Source organism: Brassica rapa, chromosome A07 (assembly GCF_000309985.2).
Source record: "Brassica rapa cultivar Chiifu-401-42 chromosome A07, CAAS_Brap_v3.01, whole genome shotgun sequence".
Classification (NCBI taxonomy): domain Eukaryota; kingdom Viridiplantae; phylum Streptophyta; class Magnoliopsida; order Brassicales; family Brassicaceae; genus Brassica; species Brassica rapa.
The window spans coordinates 27,519,026-27,543,609 of NC_024801.2; the positions used below are offsets into that span (position 1 = coordinate 27,519,026).

At 33.8% G+C, this 24,584-nt stretch overlaps 7 protein-coding genes across 8 annotated transcripts; 2 read left to right on the forward strand and 5 right to left on the reverse strand.

Moving 5' to 3' along the window:
* Positions 1-832: 832 nt before the first annotated feature.
* On the forward strand, positions 833-5,290 carry LOC103832163 (auxin efflux carrier component 6). Of its 2 annotated transcripts, none has more exons than XM_018652775.2 (7): positions 833-1,515; positions 1,734-2,368; positions 3,073-3,343; positions 3,425-3,510; positions 3,605-3,762; positions 3,911-3,987; positions 4,076-5,290. In XM_018652775.2, exons 1-7 carry the CDS (start codon positions 1,085-1,087, stop codon positions 4,140-4,142), a joined length of 1,725 nt encoding a protein of 574 aa, XP_018508291.1. In that variant the 5' UTR covers positions 833-1,084; the 3' UTR covers positions 4,143-5,290. The 2 variants fall into 2 exon arrangements, with proteins under 2 accessions (XP_018508291.1, XP_009106374.1); XM_009108126.3 differs by having other exon boundaries at positions 3,094-3,343.
* A 585-nt stretch (positions 5,291-5,875) lies between these two features.
* LOC103832166 (alcohol dehydrogenase class-P) lies at positions 5,876-7,489 on the forward strand (the record flags this gene model as incomplete). The annotated part of the gene is given in 6 exon segments (NM_001301972.1): positions 5,876-5,952; positions 6,071-6,207; positions 6,281-6,327; positions 6,417-6,901; positions 6,965-7,122; positions 7,195-7,489. Coding segments are annotated over 6 exon segments (1,140 nt in total). The 5' UTR covers positions 5,876-5,918.
* A 91-nt stretch (positions 7,490-7,580) lies between these two features.
* Positions 7,581-9,233, reverse strand: LOC103832165. The gene is made up of 4 exons (XM_018653317.2): positions 8,803-9,233; positions 8,669-8,733; positions 8,309-8,593; positions 7,581-7,958 (listed from the first exon to the last, which is right to left on the reverse strand). The coding sequence occupies exons 1-4, from the start codon at positions 9,104-9,106 to the stop codon at positions 7,662-7,664; spliced, it is 951 nt and encodes a 316-aa protein (XP_018508833.1). The 5' UTR covers positions 9,107-9,233; the 3' UTR covers positions 7,581-7,661.
* A 1,036-nt stretch (positions 9,234-10,269) lies between these two features.
* LOC108869085 lies at positions 10,270-11,087 on the reverse strand. Its single transcript, XM_018653091.2, has 2 exons — positions 10,437-11,087; positions 10,270-10,355 (listed from the first exon to the last, which is right to left on the reverse strand). The coding sequence occupies exons 1-2, from the start codon at positions 11,037-11,039 to the stop codon at positions 10,293-10,295; spliced, it is 666 nt and encodes a 221-aa protein (XP_018508607.1). The 5' UTR covers positions 11,040-11,087; the 3' UTR covers positions 10,270-10,292.
* Positions 11,088-11,649: 562 nt separating this feature from the next.
* Positions 11,650-13,961, reverse strand: LOC103832167. Its single transcript, XM_033275516.1, has 2 exons — positions 13,796-13,961; positions 11,650-13,643 (listed from the first exon to the last, which is right to left on the reverse strand). Exons 1-2 carry the CDS (start codon positions 13,959-13,961, stop codon positions 13,198-13,200), a joined length of 612 nt encoding a protein of 203 aa, XP_033131407.1. The 3' UTR covers positions 11,650-13,197.
* Positions 13,962-15,355: 1,394 nt separating this feature from the next.
* On the reverse strand, positions 15,356-17,469 carry LOC103832168. Its single transcript, XM_009108131.3, has 3 exons — positions 16,365-17,469; positions 16,072-16,273; positions 15,356-15,895 (listed from the first exon to the last, which is right to left on the reverse strand). The coding sequence occupies exons 1-3, from the start codon at positions 16,626-16,628 to the stop codon at positions 15,405-15,407; spliced, it is 957 nt and encodes a 318-aa protein (XP_009106379.2). The 5' UTR covers positions 16,629-17,469; the 3' UTR covers positions 15,356-15,404.
* Positions 17,470-19,488: 2,019 nt separating this feature from the next.
* Positions 19,489-24,348, reverse strand: LOC103832169. The gene is made up of 3 exons (XM_009108132.3): positions 22,929-24,348; positions 22,645-22,846; positions 19,489-22,487 (listed from the first exon to the last, which is right to left on the reverse strand). The coding sequence occupies exons 1-3, from the start codon at positions 23,040-23,042 to the stop codon at positions 22,030-22,032; spliced, it is 774 nt and encodes a 257-aa protein (XP_009106380.1). The 5' UTR covers positions 23,043-24,348; the 3' UTR covers positions 19,489-22,029.
* Between the last annotated feature and the right edge of the window lie 236 nt (positions 24,349-24,584).

A 24,584-nucleotide genomic window follows, 5' to 3' on the forward strand; every position in this document is an offset into this window, starting at 1 on the left:
TCCTCATTGTAAAATATACCAAATCTAACAAACTTAATCATGAGTACGAGTAAAAAACAACAAAGTTAGGTAGCTAATAAAGGTGAAAAGCTTACTTAGTCAAAACAGTGAACACCAGTATATGAGTATACAAAATGAAAAAAATTGAAAATTTTCTTTGGTTACCAATTTTGCAAATATTGTTGAAGAAAATAAATCATGCCACAATTAAATAAACATGTATTTTGACTGCATTTATAAAACACTACCCAAAATTTTAAGTTACTTGATCTCCGAATCTATGCATATATAAGGTAAATTAAAGTAGAGATGAGAGATTATGAGAACTGTGGCTTTTCAAATGAAAATTTTGAAAATTAAATGAAACACTTTTTTTTACATGACTCTTTATAACTAGTTTAATTTTTTACATATAATTAAAATGTTAACAACATAGATAAGCTATTATAAACATAATAGTATTTTATTAATAAGAAACTTGTAAAATATCTCAGCTTTGGAAATGCTCTAAAATGATTGGTAAAAAATATTTTTGATAACTCTTAAATAATATAATAATATATAGTAATAATTAGTTAAATTTGATTTCAAAATAGGATTAGATCATAAATCTCAGATGGCTTAAGGACATCTCCAAACCCACTCTATTTTTCACTCTAAAATAGTGTTTAGAGTTAAAATGCTCCAATGATACTTTATTTTTCACTTTATAATAGAGTAAAAAATAGGTTTACTCTATATATAGAGTAACTTATTTTTTTTGTTCATCACTCTATTTTCTACTCTAAAATAGAGTACAATTAGAGTAAAAAATAAAATAAGTCATTGGAGATGGTCTAACACACGACTAAAAAAATGTATTTTAAAACTTTTTATGAAGTTACCCTAAAATATTTTTAAGAAGTTATAACACCATGAAAACGAGAATGTCAGCACATTAATTATGATGGATACGCAAATAATGGAACAAGCTAGGGGTAACCTCGTCAACAAGTCCCTATATAACCCAACACACATTTGCACATACCTCAACCAAACTACACATCTAAACTAACCAGAAAGAGGAAGAATCAGAGCAAAGAAGATGATCACGGGAAGTGAATTCTACAAAGTGATGTGTGCAATGGCACCACTCTACTTCGCCATGTTCGTTGCCTACGGTTCTGTCAAGTGGTGGAAGATCTTCACGGCGGAGCAATGCTCTGGAATCAACCGTTTTGTCTCGGTTTTCGCCGTCCCTATTCTCTCTTTCCACTTCATCTCACAAAACAACCCTTACAAAATGGACATGATGTTCATCATCGCTGACACTTTGTCTAAAGTCATGGTCTTCGTTTTGCTCTCGCTATGGGCCATTCTCTTCAAGTCTGGTGGTCTCGATTGGCTCATCACTCTCTTCTCCGTCGCCACGCTCCCTAACACTCTCGTTATGGGCATCCCTTTGCTTCAGGCCATGTACGGAGAGTACACTCAAAACCTCATGGTCCAACTCGTTGTCCTTCAATGCATCATTTGGTACGTTATTTTATTTTATTTTTGACAAAAACGTTATTCAATTTTATATATGTTTATTTATGGATTTATATAATTGACTAAAAAAATCAGAATCAAATGAATTTATAGTTATTATGTGGTATTTTAATTAAGCCAACTTATAGGATATAGTTTATTTGATTAATTAGCTGAATTATTTATAACCTATGATACTAAATGTAAATATATTTTGTCTGTAGGTATACTCTACTACTCTTCCTCTTTGAACTACGTGCGGCCAGGTTGCTTATCCGAACCGAGTTTCCGGGTCAAGCAGCCGGGGCAATCACTAGGATCCAAGTCGATGATGACGTCATCTCCTTAGACGGCATGGACCCTCTCCGTACAGAAACTGAAACCGATATAAACGGTCGGGTCAGGCTGAGGATCCGACGGTCCATATCATCCGTACCCGACTCCGTTGTCTCTTCCTCTCTATGCCTAACCCCTCGAGCCTCGAATCTTTCTAACGCCGAGATTTTCTCCGTCAACACTCCTAACCGTTTCTTTAACGGCGGAGGAGGAAGTGGTGCACTTCAGTTTTATAACGGTAATAACGAGATCATGTTTTGTAACGGTGATCTAGGCGGTTTCGGTTTTACCCGGCCCGGGTGTGGTGTTAGCCCTAGGAGACTATCGGGTTATGCTTCTTCAGATGCTTACTCGTTGCAGCCGACGCCACGTGCCTCGAACTTCAACGAGCTTGACGTTAACGGAGCCGGTACGCCGGTTTGGATGAAGTCTCCTGTCGCCGGGAGAATATACCGGCATACAGCGTCGCCAAAGATGACATGGGAGTCAGGGCAGAGACATGTAGCCAAGGATACTATCAATGGTACGTTTTCTTTGAAAGATGTGTGGTTAAGCACTGACACGATGCCGTTTAGTCGTTTTCCTTTTGCTTTTTTCGTATCTTAAATTATTTATTTCCTATTTTTTATTAGTTTGTCTTTTGTTTTATAAAATTTGACGAATAGAAAAAACCTTGGGAGGCTACGTAAAATACAGTTTTTTTCAGATTAAAACTTGCTTAGCTTGTGTCAGTTTTATCGTACAAATCCCAAGGAATATAAATCATACTAATTGAAAAATAATTAATTAATTTCACTTGATTTAATAATTTAGTGTGCATATTTTGAATTTTGTTAGCATTATCATTTATCTCGTGTTTTAGAGCTTTAAGATTCTATTGAAACAACATGATGAAGCATGTTAATAAAGCGGACCCCTCGTACCACCCGCAAGCTTACTATAATCAATAAAAATCACATATATAGTGAACAAGATGTTGACTTTTTGTATTCACAATTATTTTGATCTCACAAGTCAATCTTTTTTTTCTGAGAAAGAAAGATGCTATCATATTCCTTCAGCACGTGTGTAATCATCAGTGAAACCGACGCATGATTTTTATATACTTTCCTATTTAATTTAGTATATGTTTTTTTGGTAAAAAAATTTAGTATATGTTATTAGTACATCCCACAACCAGGAGTAACATGGCTACTTATTAGTGTATGCATTTGCTGACGTGTGTAGATGATTATGTATCAATTCCAGAGAAGGAGATCAGCTTCAGAGACGCACTTAGGGCTGCACCACCGCCTACGGCAGCCGGTGTTGCTTGTTCCATGGAGGAAGGAGCCGCCGGAAAAGAAACAGCTCCGGTTGCTCCTATTGGCAGGCAAGAAATGCCAAGTGCCGCTTTGATGGTGCGGCTCATACTAACTGTCGTGGGGCGCAAGCTTTCTCGAAACCCCAACACCTATTCTAGCATAATAGGTCTTGTCTGGTCACTTATATCCTTCAGGTTAGTAATCAATTCCTTAAAATCCGTCTATAATCATATATCCATAGTTAAATTTAACTTTTTGTAATTGTCGATGAGCAGATGGAATATAGCGTTGCCAGATATTGTTGCGTTTTCGATAAAGATAATATCAGATGCAGGTCTTGGAATGGCCATGTTTAGTTTAGGTATGATATTTCTTATTCTACGTGATAGCTAAGCTACATACAGTCTTTTTGTTTTAAAACATACAAATACATAGTTAAAAATTCAAATTTACAGGTCTATTCATGGCGTTACAGCCGAAGATGATCACTTGTGGGGTGAAGAAAGCAACAGTGGGGATGTTGATTAGGTTCATCTTAGGTCCCGCTTTCATGGCTGCTGCTTCAGTTATCGTTGGATTGAAAGGTTCTAGGTTACATGCTGCCATCGTACAGGTAAACATTGGTTCATATGAGTATTCAAAGTTTCCTTTGATTTAGTACCATAGTATACTCCCTATGGCTATAATTTTGAAAATTTTCTAGTGTTGAATATTAATGGTATATTAGTAAACTTGACGAGACCTATATTTTTTTTGCATAGGCGGCTCTACCGCAAGGAATAGTTCCGTTCGTGTTTGCGAGGGAGTATGGTTTGCATCCAGACTTACTCAGTACATTGTGAGTTTCTGTTCTTTATTTTCTAATCATTTCTACATTAATGGTTTGAATGTGGAAGTTTATGTGTTTATTGATGTTTTGTTTTCAGGGTTATCTTTGGTATGATAGTATCTTTACCAGTAACTATTCTGTATTACGTGCTGTTGGGCCTATGATTCACAAAAACATTGAAGAAAACAAATTCACAATAAAGGGACGTCGAAATAGAGACTAGTAAAGCTCTAAAGAGTTGTTCTTAAGAGCTTGTGAGAAAGAGTAGCGATTACATTCAAATTAATGGTCAATGACCCAATGGTTATGGGAACATATTAAATTATGTGCTTAACTAATATTTAACTTTGACCCTATTGAAGGTACGTGCATGTGACTAGATGTTAAGGTTAGAAATCAATCGTGAATATACGTTTGATTTCTGTGAGCTGAATGGTTTTGTGATGTACAGACACAGTGAAAGCAAGATTCATATAGAATCATCATGAAAATTTCTTGTCACAAAGTCTAAAATCAAACCAAATATTATGCAGTAAGAGTTTATTGCTGGCCAATGCCCCCATAGCTACTTAATTACGTCTTAAACTATGTAACTAGTTAAAATTGAGAGATCCTATTGAGGTTAAGTGCATGGTGACTACTGACTAGAACAGGGCCGGGATTGAGAGAAGGGTGGTGAAACATTTGAATGGACCCCCATTTAAAAAAAAAAAATCATTTTGTATATATATATATGTATCTAAGTTATATAAGTGTTAAATATATAATAATAAATAAAAGTAAGAAAACTTCAGTTTATAAGCATAGTAATAAGATATCAAACAGAGTTTTGGTTCTATAATTTATATATGAAATTTTAAATAAAAAATAATATAAGGAAAATATATTTGATGTTACTAAATTGTTCTTTGATTTTTTAAAGGGATTGAAAACCAAGTTTTTGATAAAGAAAAATTCATAAATATTTTAATATTTAAATAAACGTAAATAAATATTTTTTATTTTGATTAGGGTCCCCAAAATTCCATGGTTCTGGACTAGATGATTAGGTTGAGAACTGAGTATTATTTACACGTTTGATTTCTGTGAGCTAAATGGTTTTATATATGATGTATAATTGAAAGCAAGATTCATATAGGAATCATCATGAAAATTCTTGTCACAAAGACCAATATCAAACCAAATAATCTCAAATTTATTATTTATTTTTACTATACACTTTTCAATAATTATCAAATAATCAATTCAATATTTTTAATTAATATTTTAAAAATATACAAAGTATTGTAAAATAGAAAAAATAATATTTATAGAATAAAAAAGTCGTAAATTTGTTTTTTTTTTCAGAAATGCAGATAGTATTATGCAGTATGATTTAAATGATATTGTCAATTAATTGACTCTCAAATCTTATCGTTGTTGATACATACTTGAGAGTAACGGCCAAGAATGTAATTAAAAGCCAATTATATATGATCGGTACCATTAACTACCAAACAAATTAATAAAATTGCATCTTGATGGCCAAGAATAACATTAAAAATGCTACCTAATTAGTAATTACCAAATTAAGGTTAAACCGCCGAGACAAACCGGTTCGATGGGTGCCGACTTGCTGCTTTTAGAAAAAACCACGGCGTTCCAAAGGATTTTATAGAATCTTTTAATTTAATTCATTACTAAAATTGTAATTAGAGACGGATAAAACGCCACGTGGACGAATGCCGTGAGAGCCAAGTGGAAGAACTTATTAGTCAAAACCAAAGGCAAAAAGAAAAAAAGAACGCCCCTAGTAAAGGCAAAACCCAAAACTATACAATGGTTTGGACCGTATGGTTATCTGTCAACATACACTCTTCACTATAAATACACATTCTCTCATCTTCTCTCATCTCTCACAATCAAACACAAACAAAACCCAAAGAAGATCTAAGTTCATCATGTCTACGACCGGACAAATCATTCGATGCAAAGGTTTCATTTTTTATATTCTCGTCCTTTTATTATTAAGATCTCACCATTTGAGGGTTTTTTATCACAACTGTTCTTATGAGTTATGATTACAAAACGGTGTCGTTTTACGTGGTTGTAGCTGCCGTTTGCTGGGAAGCTGGAAAGCCACTAGTGATGGAGGAAGTGGAGGTTGCTCCACCGCAGAAGCATGAAGTCCGTATCAAGATTCTCTTCACTTCTCTCTGTCACACCGATGTTTACTTCTGGGAAGCTAAGGTAAGAGATCCCCAAGAACTCATGTTCTGTCTCTAGTTCTGTAATAAATAAACTCACTTACTGTCTTCCACAGGGACAAACGCCTTTGTTTCCACGTATCTTCGGACATGAAGCTGGAGGGTAAAAGAAACTCTCCAATCTTGTTTAAGTTCTGGTCTGCTTTTAAGGTTTAGAGATTTGAGTTTGTTTGATCTTGTTTGTTTGTGTAGTATTGTGGAGAGTGTTGGAGAAGGAGTGACTGATCTTCAACCAGGAGACCACGTCCTCCCCATCTTCACCGGAGAATGCGGAGACTGCCCTCACTGCCACTCTGAAGAATCCAACATGTGCGACCTTCTCAGGATCAACACCGAGAGAGGAGGGATGATACACGACGGCGAATCGAGATTCTCCATCAACGGCAAACCGATCTACCATTTCCTTGGGACCTCAACGTTCAGCGAGTACACCGTGGTTCACTCTGGTCAAGTCGCTAAGATCAACCCTGAAGCTCCTCTTGACAAAGTCTGCATCGTCAGCTGCGGCTTGTCCACTGGGCTGGGAGCTACTTTGAATGTTGCTAAACCCAAGAAAGGTCAGAGCGTTGCTATCTTCGGTCTTGGCGCTGTTGGTTTGGCTGCTGCGGAAGGTGCTAGGATTGCTGGTGCTGGTAGGATCATTGGTGTTGATCTTAACCCCAAGAGGTTCGAGGAAGGTTAGTTTAAATGTCTTTTCTCTGGTCGCTGGGACAAAACTAATATTACATCTTACATTGCAGCTAAGAAGTTCGGTGTGACGGAGTTTGTGAACCCTAAGGAACATGACAAGCCAGTTCAGCAAGTCATCGCTGAGATGACTAACGGCGGTGTGGACAGGAGTGTGGAGTGCACTGGAAGCATTCAAGCCATGATTCAAGCCTTTGAATGTGTTCACGATGTAATATTCAGACCAAACCATTCATAACTAACTACTTTGTGCATAGTTGACATGTGATGTTTGTGGTTACAGGGCTGGGGTGTTGCGGTGCTGGTTGGTGTGCCGAGCAAAGACGATGCCTTCAAGACTCATCCGATGAACCTCCTGAACGAGAGGACACTCAAGGGTACTTTCTTTGGCAACTACAAACCCAAAACCGACATTCCCGGGGTGGTCGAAAAGTACATGAACAAGGAGCTGGAGCTTGAGAAGTTCATCACTCACACAGTGCCGTTCTCTGAGATCAACAAGGCCTTTGATTACATGTTGAAGGGAGAGAGTATCCGTTGCATCATCACCATGGGTGCTTGAAGAAACTACATTTCTCTTTACCAATAAATGTCTACTTCGAGTGTTTTTAGTAGACACACTCTTATTGCTTTTGTGTTTTTTAAGTTCCTACTCTATTTTACCATATCGTTGTAATAGTTTTCATTCTATCAAGGTTTTAATATAAACTAAAAAAAATACATTCTCTTTCTCTGAAGTGTGTGTGTGATTCAACATTCAGAATGCAAACGAACTAACCGTAGTGACTCAAAAGAGGTCTCGAGACGCCACTCTCTTTGCTTCTTGCTCAATGGTCTGCCTTTGCCTGCCTTCTCACGGTTTACTCTAATATCAGCTATCCCCCAAACGCAGCTTTTGGCTTCAACATCGAAAGAAACAAGCCTGAAGATACCATCACCATCCGTCTCAGCTTCCTCGTTAGCGTACCTCACATACATCGACCTGTCCTTGTACCGGTCAAGATCCTGAGGAACTCTTACTACTCTTTCAACACCAGGAGATGAAACCTGTTGCACACATGGTTCAAGCTTTTGTTTGAGTCTTTAAACCACACGATGTTAAAAGAATCAAAGGCTGTAACCATGGTTCCAAAAATCGGTCTTAACCGAAAATATATTTTTAAAATCTGATTTATATGACTTAAAATAAATCGGTTTAAACCGTTTTAAATCAGTTAAAATCCACAGTTTAATCGATCTAAATTAACTTAAATTTATTAAATATAAATCCATAATTTTTTGTTTTGTATATCTAATTTTGATAATTTCTCAAAATAATTTTATATTTAAACTCCAAAACTAAAATATCTTATAAACATAAAATATATATAAAATAACTAAATTAAACTAAACTAAACCTCTAAAGAGATGCTGTCAGGTATGGACTTGGCGAGTTCAGCTTCAGACAGTTTTGCTCTGTAGATTTTTGAATACGCTTCGATATCCTCCATCGTTGGAGAACCAGACTTGTTACTGAGCCGCTCAATTCTCACTTGTACGGTGGAGTTCGGTAGAGTCTTGAACGCGTAAATGCCTAGCTCACCGTTAAAAGACTCGCAGGCTTTCTCGGCTAAGGACAACGCTTCTTTGTCCCATGTTGTTCCGGCAAGCTTAATACCTCCTCCTCCACCTCCATCTCCAGCCTTTTAGAGATCAAATCTAGAGATTGAGAAATGCAAAACAAAAAAAGTTTGTAACTTTCGTAAGTGGGAACTTACATAGAGTTCTTCTTCCTCCTCCTCTTCCTCGAGGTAGAAGTCATCTTCTTCATCAGTTAGTAGCTCTGCAACATCGTAAGAGATCAATGTTTGGACTATAAAAATGGAATCTTTAGATTATTATTACTACGCACCGTCTAGAACATCTTCGAGAAGAACTTGCTCTTCCTCTTCCTCTTCTTCTTCTTCAATGAGTGATTCGTCTTCTTTGTTTGGTTTTGGTTCGAAAATAGTCGTTTTAGTGTTCTTCTTCTTCTTCTTCTTCGCGTAAGTCTCTATTGAAAATTTCGGATACTGAAGAAACGGCGTCGTTAAGCGGAGACTTGTTGTCGGAAGGAAACGATTGGCGGCGGGAAGTCTAGTACTTATGCCAAAAGCAGGCAGAACTGAAATTCCCCGACAAGAGTGATACGGTCGGAGACAACAGATGAAGTCCATTTTCTCCACCGTCTTCTTCGCCTGTGGAGCCAAAACTGCGGCTAAGATCTTTGGTTCTCGTCGCTTTAAATCAATTTCATCGGTTCGATTGATAAAGCCCCGGTTAGAGTTGGTTTACTTATATGTCGGCCCAATAACACGACCAGCCCATAGTTTTAGCAGACCGTCGTGTTTATTAGCATTGGGTTACTATATGGGCTGAGAATGCTGTGGCAACAAATCATGGGCTTGGACTTAGGTGTTAAGTAACGCCGGATTAGATAAAAAGTTTTGGAAAACGAAATTTAAAATTTGACATTTTCGAGTATTTATTAGTCTCTTTATTTCCCATGCATTAATTTGTTTTTGAAATGGATAAATTAAGTAAGATCTGACTGACGTGAAAGTAACTGTAAGGCCTGGTTCTGGAAAGAGTAAACATAAAAATAGAGCTAATTTGAGTTTGAGTACTACTCTCTGTAGCTCGGCCACTGCTGCGCCGTCGGATTTCTCAACAGTCTGTCTGAGGATGATGTGAATGAAACCTGACACTGACACATCTCTCTGTCTCATCTCGGCAAGTAATCTTTTTTTTTTTTTTGAACACCCTCGGCAAGTAATCTTACTTCTTGTCTTTTCTCACACAGCTAAATAAACTTTTCTCATTTTTTTAATGTCATATGTGAACTAATATTATTCGGGAAAAATGTCATAAAAATCCCAAACTTTCAAAATCTGGCCATTTAAAGCATTACCTTTATAAGAGGCAGCTTAAAATACGAAATTTTTATTGACTTTTATTTTAAATCATAAACTTTTGTTGACTGAGCCTTATTGGGCACGTCGTTAAATGAGTTAACAGAATCTTAACATTGTTAATTAAACGGTGTTTAATCATTGTTAATAGAAACTACGTATTTTTATTTTATTAACTTAGTCTGTTTTCAGTAATTAATTTTAGGAGCAATTTGCTTAATATGGAATATTTTACGTATTCAAACAAAATTAACCCAAAAGAACATAAACCAAATCATGACAAAATGTGTACAAAATGAATTCAACAAAGTGTACCAAACCGACAGTCAAAACAATGGCATTACACAATAGAAAGCAACTCTTTTTTTTTTTTGCATTCAAACCATGGTGTTCAACCTTATGATCAAAGTTCTTGTGAAACACTTTGTCCTTGAGATTGTCTTTGTGCTCGTTATCCTTGTTGTGATTGTGATCCTTGGGCTTGTGATCCTTGTTGTAGTTGTGAAACTCCTCCCTAGTTTAGAAAATATGAAAATATATGACAAACAAAACTGAAATGTGTCAAATAAACTGAAAATTTCAAGAACATACAAACCTGTTTTTTTGGTCGTCCTCTTGGTCTCTTTGGCTGACTCTCAACACTTGGATTTTTACAACCTTGCTTATTGTGTCCATCTTCCTTGCAGTTTGAGCATGTCACCACTCTCTTCCGGCGTGTTAATGTGGTCCTAGTTGATCCTGTTTTATTCCTGCCTTTCCTCCTAGCATAGTTACTTGGTCTTCCTGGATTACCTCTTCTCCATGGTGGTGGCAAGACAGCTAACCTATTCAATCTAGGCCACAACATCATCCCTTGTACAGGTTTTATACCATCTTTATATGTTTCTCGCCACTTCTTTGTTGTGTAGTACTCATTCACATAAGCTTCAACCTTTTCTTTTTTACCTATTATAACACTTGCAGCATGAACACAAGGGATTCCAACCATCTGCCACTTTCTGCAACCACAAGTCTTCTCATTCATATCAACCACATAGTTAACATTATTGAGCTCTACCTCATGAAAATTATTTCTGGCCATGTAGCGGATGCAATGTTGTGATCCATTTATAGCTTTCTCTATCTCACAATGTGCTCTTCTTGTGAACCTTGTCTTCAACCTTTCAGCAATAATGGACCTCTTCGCATTACGCACCATACACTGTCTCCTAATATCTTCTAACAAGTCTAGTAAAGGCTTTTTTCTTGCTTCCCTAATAGTTCTATTAAAAGACTCATTGAGGTTATTGAGATTGTCATTGCAGCATGTTCTAATCCTGAAGAAAACAAACGTGACAGAGAGAAGAAGAAGAAAAAGAAAGCGACAGGAGAAAAAAAATTAGGGTTTTATTTGTGAATTGAGATTTTGGACATAACTAAAACTACGTAGTTTAGATTAACAGTGATTAAAAACGGTATAATTAACAACGTTTAAATTTCTGTCAATCTATTTAACGACATGACCAATATGGCCCAGTCAACAAAAGTTTGTGATTTAAAATAAAAGTCAATAAAAATTTCATGTTTTAAATTGTCTCTTATAAAGTTCATGCTTTAAATGGCCATATTTTGAAAGTTTGGGATTTTTATGACCTTTTTCCCAATATTATTCACTGCATATTAGTCCCAGTTAAATACACACAATAATGACATTATAGATCGAGATGGGTTGCTCGCAACACACGATCCGAAAGTCATCTCTAGAGATATAAATTCGATAAACACCAGAGCCACTAGTCTCACACCCCAAACTAAAAACAAATATTCCCTTCATTTTTAAATATTTGAAGCTTTAGAAATTTGTTTTTCATTTTTAAATATTTTCTGATTTATTTGAGGGCAAAAGCCCAATACAGTAAAACCATCAGGATTCGAATTATGGCCACTGGAGAATTAATATTTCAGCATCGTCAAAGACAGACCGACGCGTAGTAACACATAACTAGTCTGGACCACTTATATGTAACCAGAATATTTCTGTATAATTCAAAAAAAAAAAATAGTGTAGTCTATTTTACTATTAGTAAAATTATGAGTATGTATATAGTTAATGATGTTTTTTTAGAAAATATAAAAAAGTAAATGTTTTCTTAATCTACGTGTCTATTTCTAAAATGTAATCTTTTAAAAACGGAGAGAGTATAACATAAAACTAGAAACAAGTTTCATCCAGGATCAAATCCACCAATGTAATCAAGAGGTGATAGTTTGATGGTAACCAATCCACTCTGTAACACTAGATATGTTTTTAGTCAGTTAGTTATATGATTTTGGGATTTTGATAATTGTGAGTACAGCATCTTGATAATCAAAAGGGTACTTTCACTGTTTTGAAACTAGGTATGGACACTAAGACAACTTTCCAGATCACCAGGTTATTGGGACGAACCGTAGATTAATAAATTATTTAATCTATTTATGTAATAATATATTAACTAGTAGATATTCTGTGACTTAAAATATATAATATATAACTTTAGTTTCTTTATTTTCATTTTTATTTGACATACAAAATATCAAAAATAATTTAAATTATTTAACAATTTTTATAATAAATTAGGAGTTATGACATCTAATAAAAATATCAAGATTTAACATAAATATTTAAATGTCTAATATGAATAATAAAATTAAAATCTAAAATAAACCAAAAGTAACACATCAGACTGAAATAGATTGTTGATAACAAAAATAAATTAATACTAAATCACATCAACTAATTTTCTCTCTATCATAGTTCAATTCATTTTCTTAAGAGGCATAGTGAAATCTTCATCAAAAATTCAAAATCACAATTTTATCGGTATTTATATATGATAAAGAATCAGGAATTTTATTCAAAATTTATAAAATTACCATCAAAATTTTTTGGGTGTATCATCTTTGGGATATTCTTCAACAAGAGCATTCTTTAATTCATTATATACAAGCTCGCTAAGTTAAAATATAAAACATATATTATAATAACATAATCAAAAAAACTAAATAAGTAAAAATTACATATTGGTATAACTGGTAACTGGATATCAGGTTTAATGGGTTTTTTGTAAGTTTTATTAAGTTATAATGGTTTTTTTCTTAAAACCTAAATCAGATTATATATCGAGTCACCGGATTGTCCGGTTCGACTGTGGGTCTAATTTAACACTGGTTACTTTAGATACTGGATTTCTAGATCAGACACTGGATACTAAAGTGGACCATGATATATCATCAGACAAGAACTGGTAGAAAAGTAATTTTCAAAATAAAATCAACATCTAAAAACCTGTCAAGACCATAAAAATAATACAAAGAAACGAACTGCGCTCATCCCTCTAAGATAACTGGAAACCACACGTAGTTTTAAAACCAATACCACTCGTTGTCTCAACAGCTTCACCTCCATCATCATCAAACATAGACCAGGATCCTTTCTTAGAACTAGAGACCCTTTTCTCAGGTAGCCACTTGGCTAGCATGTATCTCGTAGTCCTCCATGGCGGTCTAGACATTCCTTCTTTCTTCATGGACTCTGTCATCTCACCAGAAACCAACGAAACAACTCTTTTGAGTCTCTCCTCTGTCGCCACAAACACTGTCGGAAGCATCTGAGTCACGTCTTTGTAAACTTCTGTCTGTTTCGCTAACTCAAACTGAGACTTGAAGTCAAGATCAATAATGAGACGTTTCATCTTGCTTCTGTCATCACCGCCGCGACCAGTCGCCACCATGACCTCAATGTACTCGTACTTCCTCTTGCACTTAAACATTCTACTACATCCTGTGTAACAATTTCACAAAAGCAATCAATAAAAAACTTGACCTAACTTTCCAAAATTAAAGGAAAAACTCTTCAACTTTTGCAAAGATCAAATCACATGAATACTTTTCTAAATTTTTATTTTTAAAGCCAAAATGATATTTTATTATTACCTTCACGGCGATCAAAAGAAGAATCCCACGAGGTTCTATAGATAGAAACATCATTGTAGCCGTCAGATCTAAGCTTGGAGACAATTTTTTTCATCACATCTCTCTTCTCATCGTCTCCTTCGTATGATAATCTTCTTATGATAAACGAGTTTACCTTCTCTTCCATTTCCTTCTCCTTTTCTCCTTTCGTCCGAAGAATCTCCTGAATATATATTCAACAACTCTTTTTTAATTATTTTTATGTAATATATTTATATGTAACATAAGATATAATATTGTTATGAAGCAAAAAGAGAAGTATGCATCGACAGATGGAAATAGACAAGAGACCTGAAGGGTTACTAGAGCAGTTGAAGACTTCTCCATATGATTGGGGACGGTGGCCGGAGGAACGGTGACCGGTTGGACGGTGACCGGAGGCTCAATATAATCCAGCACAAGCTTGTCCAGATCTTCTTTTCCCAAACTCCCCATAGTAACTATTCTCACCTGTCTCTTCCAATTCTTCTAGGTTTTCTTTTTCTTGGAAAAAGTTAGAGAGCAAAAATGACTTACAAAATACAGTCTATATAAAAGTGTGACACGTGTGTTAAAATCTTATCATTATTGTTTGCCATATTATATGAATGTTTAATATTAGTATTTCTATTATAAATGTTTGTTGTTAAAATAATACTTTCAATTATAAGAATTTCTAAAATAACATGCATCTGACACGAAAAAAACTAAATTAATCTAGTTTCTAAATTTTAACCTTACTTTCATTTCTTAAATGTTAAACCCTAAACTTTAACACTAAACCCTAAACTCAATATATATATATATGTTTTTCATATTTAACAAAATTATATTGTAAAAAAATTTCAATGTGTGCTTATTTTGTCAAAAACATGATTTAATGCTATTCGAAAATGTTTCTCTAATTTTTTGTTATTAATGAATTAAAGTAATTAGAATGGTTGAATTTTATAGTTTTCAAAGCATTTTCTAAAATACTTCTTAAAAGTTAAGTTCATAAAATTTTATTTTGGTTCAGTATAACTTAAGAAACATTGAGTGAGCTAGTCATCTTATCTAAAAACTAGTTATAAAATCTAATGATAAAAACTTGATAAATATTTATGTAAAAATAAAAGTATTTATTGTTTAATAATTAATATTTTTTGTTATTTTAAATTTTTCATGTTTTTCATATTTTTATGCTCTATAATTATTTGTATTATTATTTCTGCAGAGGTTTACGATTTATTTTTAATCGTTTCGTGCGGTTCTGACTAGAGCCAAAAGTTGAACATCCCAAAAGCATAAGAAACAGAATTAAAAAAAAAAACAAATACAACATAAAACCTAGAAACAAGTTTCACCTAGGATATTTGATCCACCAATGTAAGAGTATCATGTCAAACAAGTTTCCCAATGTAAAAAAATCCACCAATGTAAGAGTATCATGTCAAACCATATACTACAACTACAATACATTTCAAAAATCTTTCCCAACGGTTGTGTCATTTAAAACCCTATTAAGTTGGATTTTCAAGGACTGTATTTATTAAAATGTCATATCAGTAATAAAAACAGATACAGAATTGAAGAGCCCGAGATGATTTCTTCATCGTTCTTCTCTTTCTTTTTTTGTTTGGCTCTTGAGCACTCTCTCTGACTGTCCACACGTAGTTTTCAAACCAATACCACTCGTTGTCTTAACAGCTTCACCTCCTTCACCATCATCAAACATAGACCAAGATCCTTTCTTAGAACCAGAGACTGTCAAACGGTTCTCAGGTAGCCACTTGGCTAACATGTATCTCGTAGTCCTCCATGGAGGTCTAGACATTCCTTCTTTCTTCATGGACTCTTTCATCTCACCACAAACCAACGAAACAACTCTTTTGAGTCTCTCCTCTGTCGCCACAAACACTGTCGGAAGCATCTGAGTCACGTCTTTGTAACCTTCAGTCTGCTTCACTAACTCAAACTGAGACTTGAAATCAAGATCAATTATCAGACGTTCCTTGCTTCCGTCATCACCGTCCTGTTCACTTGCCACCATGACCTCAATGTACTCGTACTTCCTCGTACACCTAAACATTCTACTACATCCTGTGTAACATTTTCACGAAAGCAACAAATAAAAAAACTCGACCTTAGTACCAAAAAAAAAACTTGACCTAACTTTCCAAAATTAAAGGAAAATCTCTTCAACTTTGCAAAGATCAAATCAAATGAATACTTTTCTAAATGTTAATTTTTAAACCAAAATGATATATTATTATTACCTTTACGGCGATCAAAAGAAGAATCCCACGAGGTTCTATAGATAGAAGCATTGTAACCATCAGATCTGAACTTAGATACAATCCTTTTCATCACATCTCTCTTCTCATCGTCTCCTTCGTATGATAATTTTCTTCTCCTGATAAACGACTTAACCTTCTCTTCCATCTCCTTTTCCTTTTCTCCTTTCGACCCAAGTATCTCCTGTTAATATTTATATGTAATATAAGATGTAATAATTTTGTGAACCAAAAAGGAGAAGTATGCATTGACCGATGAAAAATAGATAAGAGACCTGAAGGGTTACTAGAGCAGTTGAAGACTTCTCCATATGACCGGGGACGATGATCGAAGACTCAATATAATCGATCACAAGCTTTTCTAGATCTTCTTCTCCCAAACTCCCCATAGTAACTATTCTCACCTGTCTCTTCCAATTCTTCCAGGTTTTCTTTGTCTTGGAAAAAGTTAGAGTGCAAGAAATGACTTGCAATAGAGTCTCTATATATGTGTCGAAGTGTGTGACGTGTGTCAAAATGTTATCATTATTGTTTGCCATATTATATGCATTGTTTGATATTAGTTCTCTTATAAATTGTTTGTTGTCGATGCTTTAATTTCTGAACGTGAGTTGAGTGGTGACTTTTCCTTTTTCGAATATCTTCGAGGTACAACAATTTTTCTTTTCAAGTCACACATACGCAACGGTTGAAAAAGTCGTTTCATGTCATTTTCTACTTGTCGTCTATAGCACATATTTGATGAATGATATGTGGATGTTTTAGATAAAACTGTGTATCTTGAGATAATGTTTTTTGTCTTGATTTTTATAAGAAACGTTGGTTTAAATAAATAAAACTGACTCTTCAACTCAGTATAGCTAACACGAACTTAAACAGATTAGCAAGCTGAGGCAGTAGCATTGTCGATGGGCGATGGCTGAGGTGGAGATGAGAAAACTCAGATATACAAAAGTCACTTTTAAAGGTAATACTAAAAGGCCTATATGATCATTTATCAAGCTCAATCATGAACACTGTCTGATGCATCGATATATATCTATCTCAAAGATATCCTTTCACTATCATCTACTGATAAATATAATTTTGTTCATCTACCTCGCAACAAACTTTTTGATGTGGATAAAATTACAAAATATGCTATGCTACCAACTGTATGCTACATAATGGAAAGTATGTAAGAAAGTGGACTGATATGTAAAATATATTCTAATGAAATATTTGGCCGACAAAGAAATAGTTTAGCATCTTATATTTTTGTTTAAAAAGATGAAGGTTGATTTTCGATAGGTAAATGGTGACAAAAAAATTGCAACTTTCTTTGGTGTTGGTGATATTCTTTTGAGTAGCTTAATGGGTTTAGTTAACTTAGTCAATAAACTAGAAATAGTTATTTTTTGGAAGTTACAATGTCATAATAGAATGTTTAAAGAGGTTTATTCAGCAAAAACTTAACTTAATATCGTTTTCGGAAAAGATGATTATGTTGATTAAAATGTATTAGTATCAGTAAGAGATGGTGAGAAATCTACAAAATATTAAAATATCCCCAAAATCGATAATTATGAATTCAATTGAAAAAATGATATTCGGACTCTAATGTTATATTAAAATTGTGACAACTCGCCCCGTGGGAACTACCTGCCCCGTAGGTCTCAGGGTTGGTGCACTGCAGCGCTGTGAATCTGGGACCCACGGAGCAAGTAGTTTCCACGGGGCGGGTTGTCACAAAAATGTTTGAAAGTGACCTTGCAAATAAGGATGTCGCTGACCTATACCGAAAGTCGTATAATGGTGCTGCACAAAATTAAGTGAATAATTGTTAGTGGTGCTAAAAAGATTCATTAGTTAATTTCGAATAGTGATGCACTGGTTAGATAAATAAGTTATGATAGTGTAACAACGATTAGGTGAAGAGTTGGACACATCATTACAATATGGATAGTAGGTTTTACTGGAGGTTGAAGACTATTTGTTTGTTAATCTTTGGTTTGAGAAAAAGCTTGGAAGTTTCAAGTAAATACTATCTAATGTATAAGTATGTATGTATAAATTTAATTAGTTTAAAACTTTTTAAAAAGAATCCAGAAACAAAGTTATTTAGATTCTGCGTTTCAACCCTAAAGTTAGTAATATCATACCAATCTTCATTTGTGTTTACTCTTCACCATAAATGAAGTTGGGGTTTAATGGAAAAACGAAACTTAAATTCAATTAATAACCATCAATCACTCTCAACTCTATATTCGAAGTTGGGTTTAATGGAACTAATGTGGACTACTCTTTTGTTGGGGATTATTTCCAACAGGGACGGTATTTCCATCAGGAAGAATATAACTGTTTTCTTGATCATCATTAGATAGTCGCACCATCAACAGCGGTGATTTTGACGAACAAAAGTAGTCGCATCATCATTTTAGCTGCCGGTATTTTCAACAGCGACAAGAACAACGCTGGGAATCTTTGTAAAAAGTGTTTGCAGCGACAATCCCATCCATTCTCCACCATTTTTTTCTGCCTAGTTTGTTGTTTAATTATTGATGGCCGAAACCGATCGCAGCGACACTGCTCTGAACAAGGCCTGTATAGCATAAGAATGTTTTGCTGAAATGATATCAAGATCAGGTAGCCATATATTGTGAAGGAGAACAAAAGAGTTATGTGTAAATTAGTTTATATAAGATTCTTCCTGATGGTATATAAAAAAAATAAAAAAATCTGATATGGAGTATAGAAGAACCAAGTACATGCGTGTGAGACCATCATTTTGGAGAGACAATGAAAGAAGATGATTATGATCAGGTTCTTCGTACCTTTCGTACAAATGGCGAGATTAGCCAGTGATTCTACAAATGACGAGATTAGCCAGTGATCGTCGAATCTTGGGTATGCGTGTGTATTATTCGTGGTACAGTTCAATTGGGTTGTTCTCGTACAAAATTATTGCTAAACTCTAATCATGAAAATGTTAACATGAGGAAGTTTTCAAAAGAATAGATTAAATTATTTTTTGCAAAATTGTACTAACAGCCTATGAAATACAGTTTAATTGGATTGTTATCCTTATCAGGTGTACTAAAAGAATTCCTAAAAGACAAATTTTGGCTGAGTGAACGACACTTTGAGCGCAAATAGTTTCCTAAAAAGTTCAGTACATTAAGTTGCGCTGATTTGTTATCAATCATATAAAATTAGATTTTTCTATATTTACTCTATTTACTGTTTATACAAAGTAAAATGTACACATAATATTATTCTAGGGGTTTGATTGGTATTAGAGAGTAATATGGGATAAAAAAGAAATAAAAAATAGCTGAAAGAAATAAAAGAAAAAGGAAATAGAATGAACTGTTTTACTCCAGCTAAATTATGAATAAAATTATGTGTATGTTTTTTTTTTTTTTGAATGTTTTACCATTTTACTCCATGTATTACCAATCACATTTCATATTAGAAAATGTTACATACTTTCCTGAAAATAATTTTTTTTTTGGTGGAGTTTTGGAATATGTTACTCTCCATGAATAAAATATGTTTTATTGAATAAAGTCTGACGTAAAAAGGTAACAATGCCCGATTTTGGTATAGAATAAGAAAAGAGAAAAAACATAAAAATAGAGCTAATCGAGTAAAGAAAAGATCTTTGTAGCTCGGCTGCTGCTGTACTGCTCGTTGGATTTCTCAAACTGCCAAATGATGCAAGTGAAACTGACACAACTCTCTGTCTCATTTCTGGAAGCATTCTGATTTCTTGTCACACATGGCACTATTTCACATTAAACCCCTTCTTTGTCTATATATTTATATAACATTCCACAATTTCTCTAACTGTATTTTTACATCCAAATTTTAGGTATTATTAACTATTAAAAATTATATTATTACGCCACTATTTGGAAAGTTCCTCGTTAGACATTTTGTGATTTATGCTTTGACTTCTATATCTAATTTCCTAGTAATTTCTAACTAATTTTCACTATTATATCAGATTATGTATTTTGGTATAAGTTCATGCATTGAATGTGTTGGGTTAATTTTTTGCATTTTTATTAAAGTCAATAACACGATTCCATCTTCGTTATTCGTCTGGTGGCAATATTCTATTAAAATGTCATATCAGTAAAAAAAACAGTTAAAGAATTGAGGAGGTCGAGACTATTTCTTCATCATACTTCTCTCTTGCTTGGCTGATAAGCAGTCTCTGACTATCCGTTTCAAATCGAATTTTCTATTAATTTATATCACTAGATCCTCTCTGTTGCTTCCCTATCTTTTCATTGTAAGTGCCTCCTCTCTTTAGTTACTATTCAATTAAATGATGTATTTAATTTTGTAGTAGCATACAATGCATTATCTCTTTGTTTATTACTTACTTATCTTACCTATGATTTTGGTAAATGTGAGTTTAGTCGAAGTTTCTTTCAAGATCTCGAGGATTAACTCGAAAGACTAAAGCGTGAAGAAATAGATAAGACAACAGAAGATTACGTACGAATATAGAGTTGAGAGTGATGGATGGTTATTAATTAATCTAAGTTTGGTTTTTTATATAATTGAGATGGATTTGATTCGCCTCGTCATTCTTATTAATTAGGATATGACTCTGATTTAGATATATATTGGAAAGCTACCAATTGGCTACATTCTTCAATAATTGACGTAGTGCATACAGCATATTCAAGCAAAATAAGAAACAAATTATCATCCCAACTTCATGAAAGCCTGTGGTGGAGTCTAGAGGGTTGAGCATTTACATCAATTATTGATTTAATTGTCTGAACATAAAGGTAAAGTTCAGCCAAACATTTGTCAAAGCGAATATTTAGTTCTCTTTTTAACCAAATATTTTGATGTGATCCAACTCAGTTTTACTATGGTATATCATTTTTTTTGATAAAATGGTATATCATTTCTTCATTTTACACATTGTTTCATTAAAATCGTATTTTCGTTTGTAAACCTTTTATGATGAAATAATATTACATAACAGTGTCTTAAATTAAACCAATAAAAACAGTGACCAATTCCGACTTATAGAAGACGCTAGTGTTGATGGTGACCATTAATAGCATTAATCCCACGATTTATCTGAATGTTTTACATTATTGCTTAAAAAGTCTCCACACAATTTAAACTAACGAAGACGCGTTCGAATATTTATGACAATAGTTTTATAACCAAACATGGCATTTCTGTTCAAACATGGCATTTCTATAAAAGATAAACCTCTTCCTTTTGTAATGGTGAAAAAATCGTGTGTTCTTAACGTTAATTATGTTATATATTATGAAAAAGTTATAATTAGCAAAAAAACAAGAAACATAGTTCATTTTATCGATCAAGACCAGATTTTATAGTATATATCCCTAAAGTTATTCTACAAACCAGATTCAGTATAAAAGATATCGCTACTCCATTATGTTGTCGTCTTATTTCTCATCTCATGTCATTCAAATTTTAGGGCAGAATATATATAAAAGCTTTTTATTAACACTATAATAGAATCTTGGACTAGAGAAACACATAGATGCTAATCATTCAAATCTTTTAAAGAGAATCAAGAAAAGGTAGTCGAGTCCTCTAATCAGTATTATCCACTTAATCAAATATCTTGAACCATAGAAAAGCTAACATTATATACTAAAATGGACATTTAAAATGAAGACAAAACATATTATACTTTTATATATATAGGCTATTGATACAAGTAGAAATGCAATACAGCATCAGAAAAAACCTGATACAACAAGCCCCACTTCACTTCCTTAATTTTGTTGAACATCCCCGAAAGAAAGGAACAATCATATGAAGCAACAAACAGAAATACAACTAATGTTTTACCCCCAAAAAAAAAACACAACTAATGCTCAAAATCCGTCCTTAACTCTTTTTTAATTTTATAGAAATTGATAAACAAAAAAAAAACTTGGCGCAATCCTCTCAGAAAATAGGAAAACAACACTTAGTTTTCAAACCAATGCCACCACGACTCGTTGTCCCAGCATCTTCACCTCCTTGACCATCATCAAACAAAGACCAAGACCCTTTCTTAGAACCAGACACTCTTAGACGATTCTCAGAGAGCCACTTGGCTTGCATGTATCTCTTATTCCTCCACGGTGGTCTAGACATTCCTTCTTCCTTCATCGATTTTTTCATCTCATTACAAACCAACGAAACAACTCTTTTGAGTCTCACTTCTGACGCAACAAATATTGTCGGAAGCATCTCAGTCACGTCTTTGTAACATCTTGTCTGTTTCACCAGCTCGAACTGAGATTTGAAATCAAGATCAATGATCACACGTCTCAGCTTGTTTACATCATCACCGTCGCGATCACTAGCCACCATGACGTCAATGAACTCGTACTTTCTTGTGCAACGAAACACTCTACATCCTGTTGTGACATTTCCACAAAACAACAAAAAAATTAAAATTTTGACTTTCTCTAACTTTCGAAAATCAAAGGAAAAATTCTTCAACTTTGCAAAGATTAAATCACATGAATATTTTTCTAAATATTCTTTTTTTTAAATGTGATATTTTGTTATTACCTTCAAGCCGATCAAAAGAAGAATCCCACGAGGTTCTAGAGATAAAAGCATCGTAGCCGTCAGATCTAAGCTTAGAGACAATCCTTTTCATCACATCTTTCTTCTCATCGTCTCCTTTGTATGATAATTTTCTTCTTCTGATAAACGATTTTATCTTCTCTTCAATCTCCTTCTCTTTTTCTCCTTTTGCCCCAAGAACATCCTGTAAATATATTTATTAAGTTTTATACAAAAAAAAATGAGAGATAGAAATGCATTGAAGGAAGATGAGAATAAATATAGACCTGAAGACTCATAAGAACTCCTGAAGGTTTCTCCAACTCATCGGAGGCGATCATCGGAGACTCCATGTAATCGATCACAAGCTGCTCCAAATCTTCTTCTCCTAAACTTCCCATCTTGACTATTCTCGTGATTCTCAAGAGCAGAGAGAAAATGAGTGTTTTTTTTTTGGTTATTTGTGAAGTAGCCAAGAGAAGAAAATGTTCAGAGAAAAAGAAGAGCAGGAGAAAAATTATTTATAAAGGTTGGAGATACCGTTGATGTCTTGTGACAGTCTTATCCACTTCTTGTTTTGCAGCAATATTATATGAATTGTCTGATTATTCGTTCCCTTTTTAAAAAAGTTTCTTGTTAATGCTTTTTATTTTATCTCCGAACGTGAGCGGTGAGACCTTGATCTATATGCTTTCACTTCTTTGAACAATTTTTTTCTCTTTTCTCGGAAATACATTAATTTTGATGTCATACGTGACGGTAGCAAAAGTCGTTTCATGTCATAGGTGATGGTTGAAAAAGTCGTTTCCTGTCATTTTCCACTTGTCATATATTCGATATACTGTAAGGCTGTAAGCTATAATATTAGGAGTGGATATTTTAAATAAAAATTCAGTCTGAAGATAACTTATTTAAGTCTTCATTTTCATTGAGAAATCAAAAAGCTTAGTGTCTTTGGTATGAAAAGCTTAGGTTAATTCAACGAAAAAGATTGTTTATAGAAAACAATTATAAGTTTCATTAATATTTTAAAGTATTATGATGTGTATAAAGTAGTTATGAAAATAGAAAAAAATATTAACTTAGGAACTGTTGATCAAAACTAAAAGGTATCCATATTATTTGAGGTAAAAAAAAAAATCTGTTTGATTCGGACCGATCTGCTGATTAAGCGATCTGCGTCGCGAATCTATTCAATTATCAAAGTAGACATATACAATATCATAATTTGATTAATGTAGGTTTACTATTGATCAACCTTGTTGTAACATATTTGGAAGCAAGATTGTCTTATGTTGCCCATTCAAACCTATGATAGCTAATCCATATTATAACTGTTTATAGATTTGGCTTACACGACGACGACACATGCATGTGTGTGTGTGTACATACTAATCAAAATGATAAAATGTTGTCATGAAGATTGAATTATCTAATAGTACCAAAAGGATTGGATATATAATATATTCGTTTAGTCAAAACTGAATATATTAAGATTATTTTTCATATAGTTTTGAAATTCCGAGTGACGGTAGCTGGTATATAAGCCAACAGTTTTGATTTGGATGATATATATAGTCCCCGGGAATTTTTTAATATTTTCATATGAGATATATATAAAAAGTTTACACACTATATCATTTGAGTCTTTCTAAATCAACTAATAAAAAGAAATATTTTCAAATATAAATTGTATAAGTAGCTGCACAGATTGCACTTTACTTCAGAGGTGGCCTACCAAACGCTTGCAGGCCTCAAAGCTTGATCCTAATAAACGGGCTTTTCGTGGGCTTAACCACAGTAATTTGTTGAAGTTTCATTTTGCTCTTTTTCATAAATAGATGGTTTTAGTAAAGTAGCTTTGAAAATGTAACTAGAAAATGTGTATAATTGGACTAATTTACAGATTAACATACATTGTTTAATGAAAATTGGATGTTTAA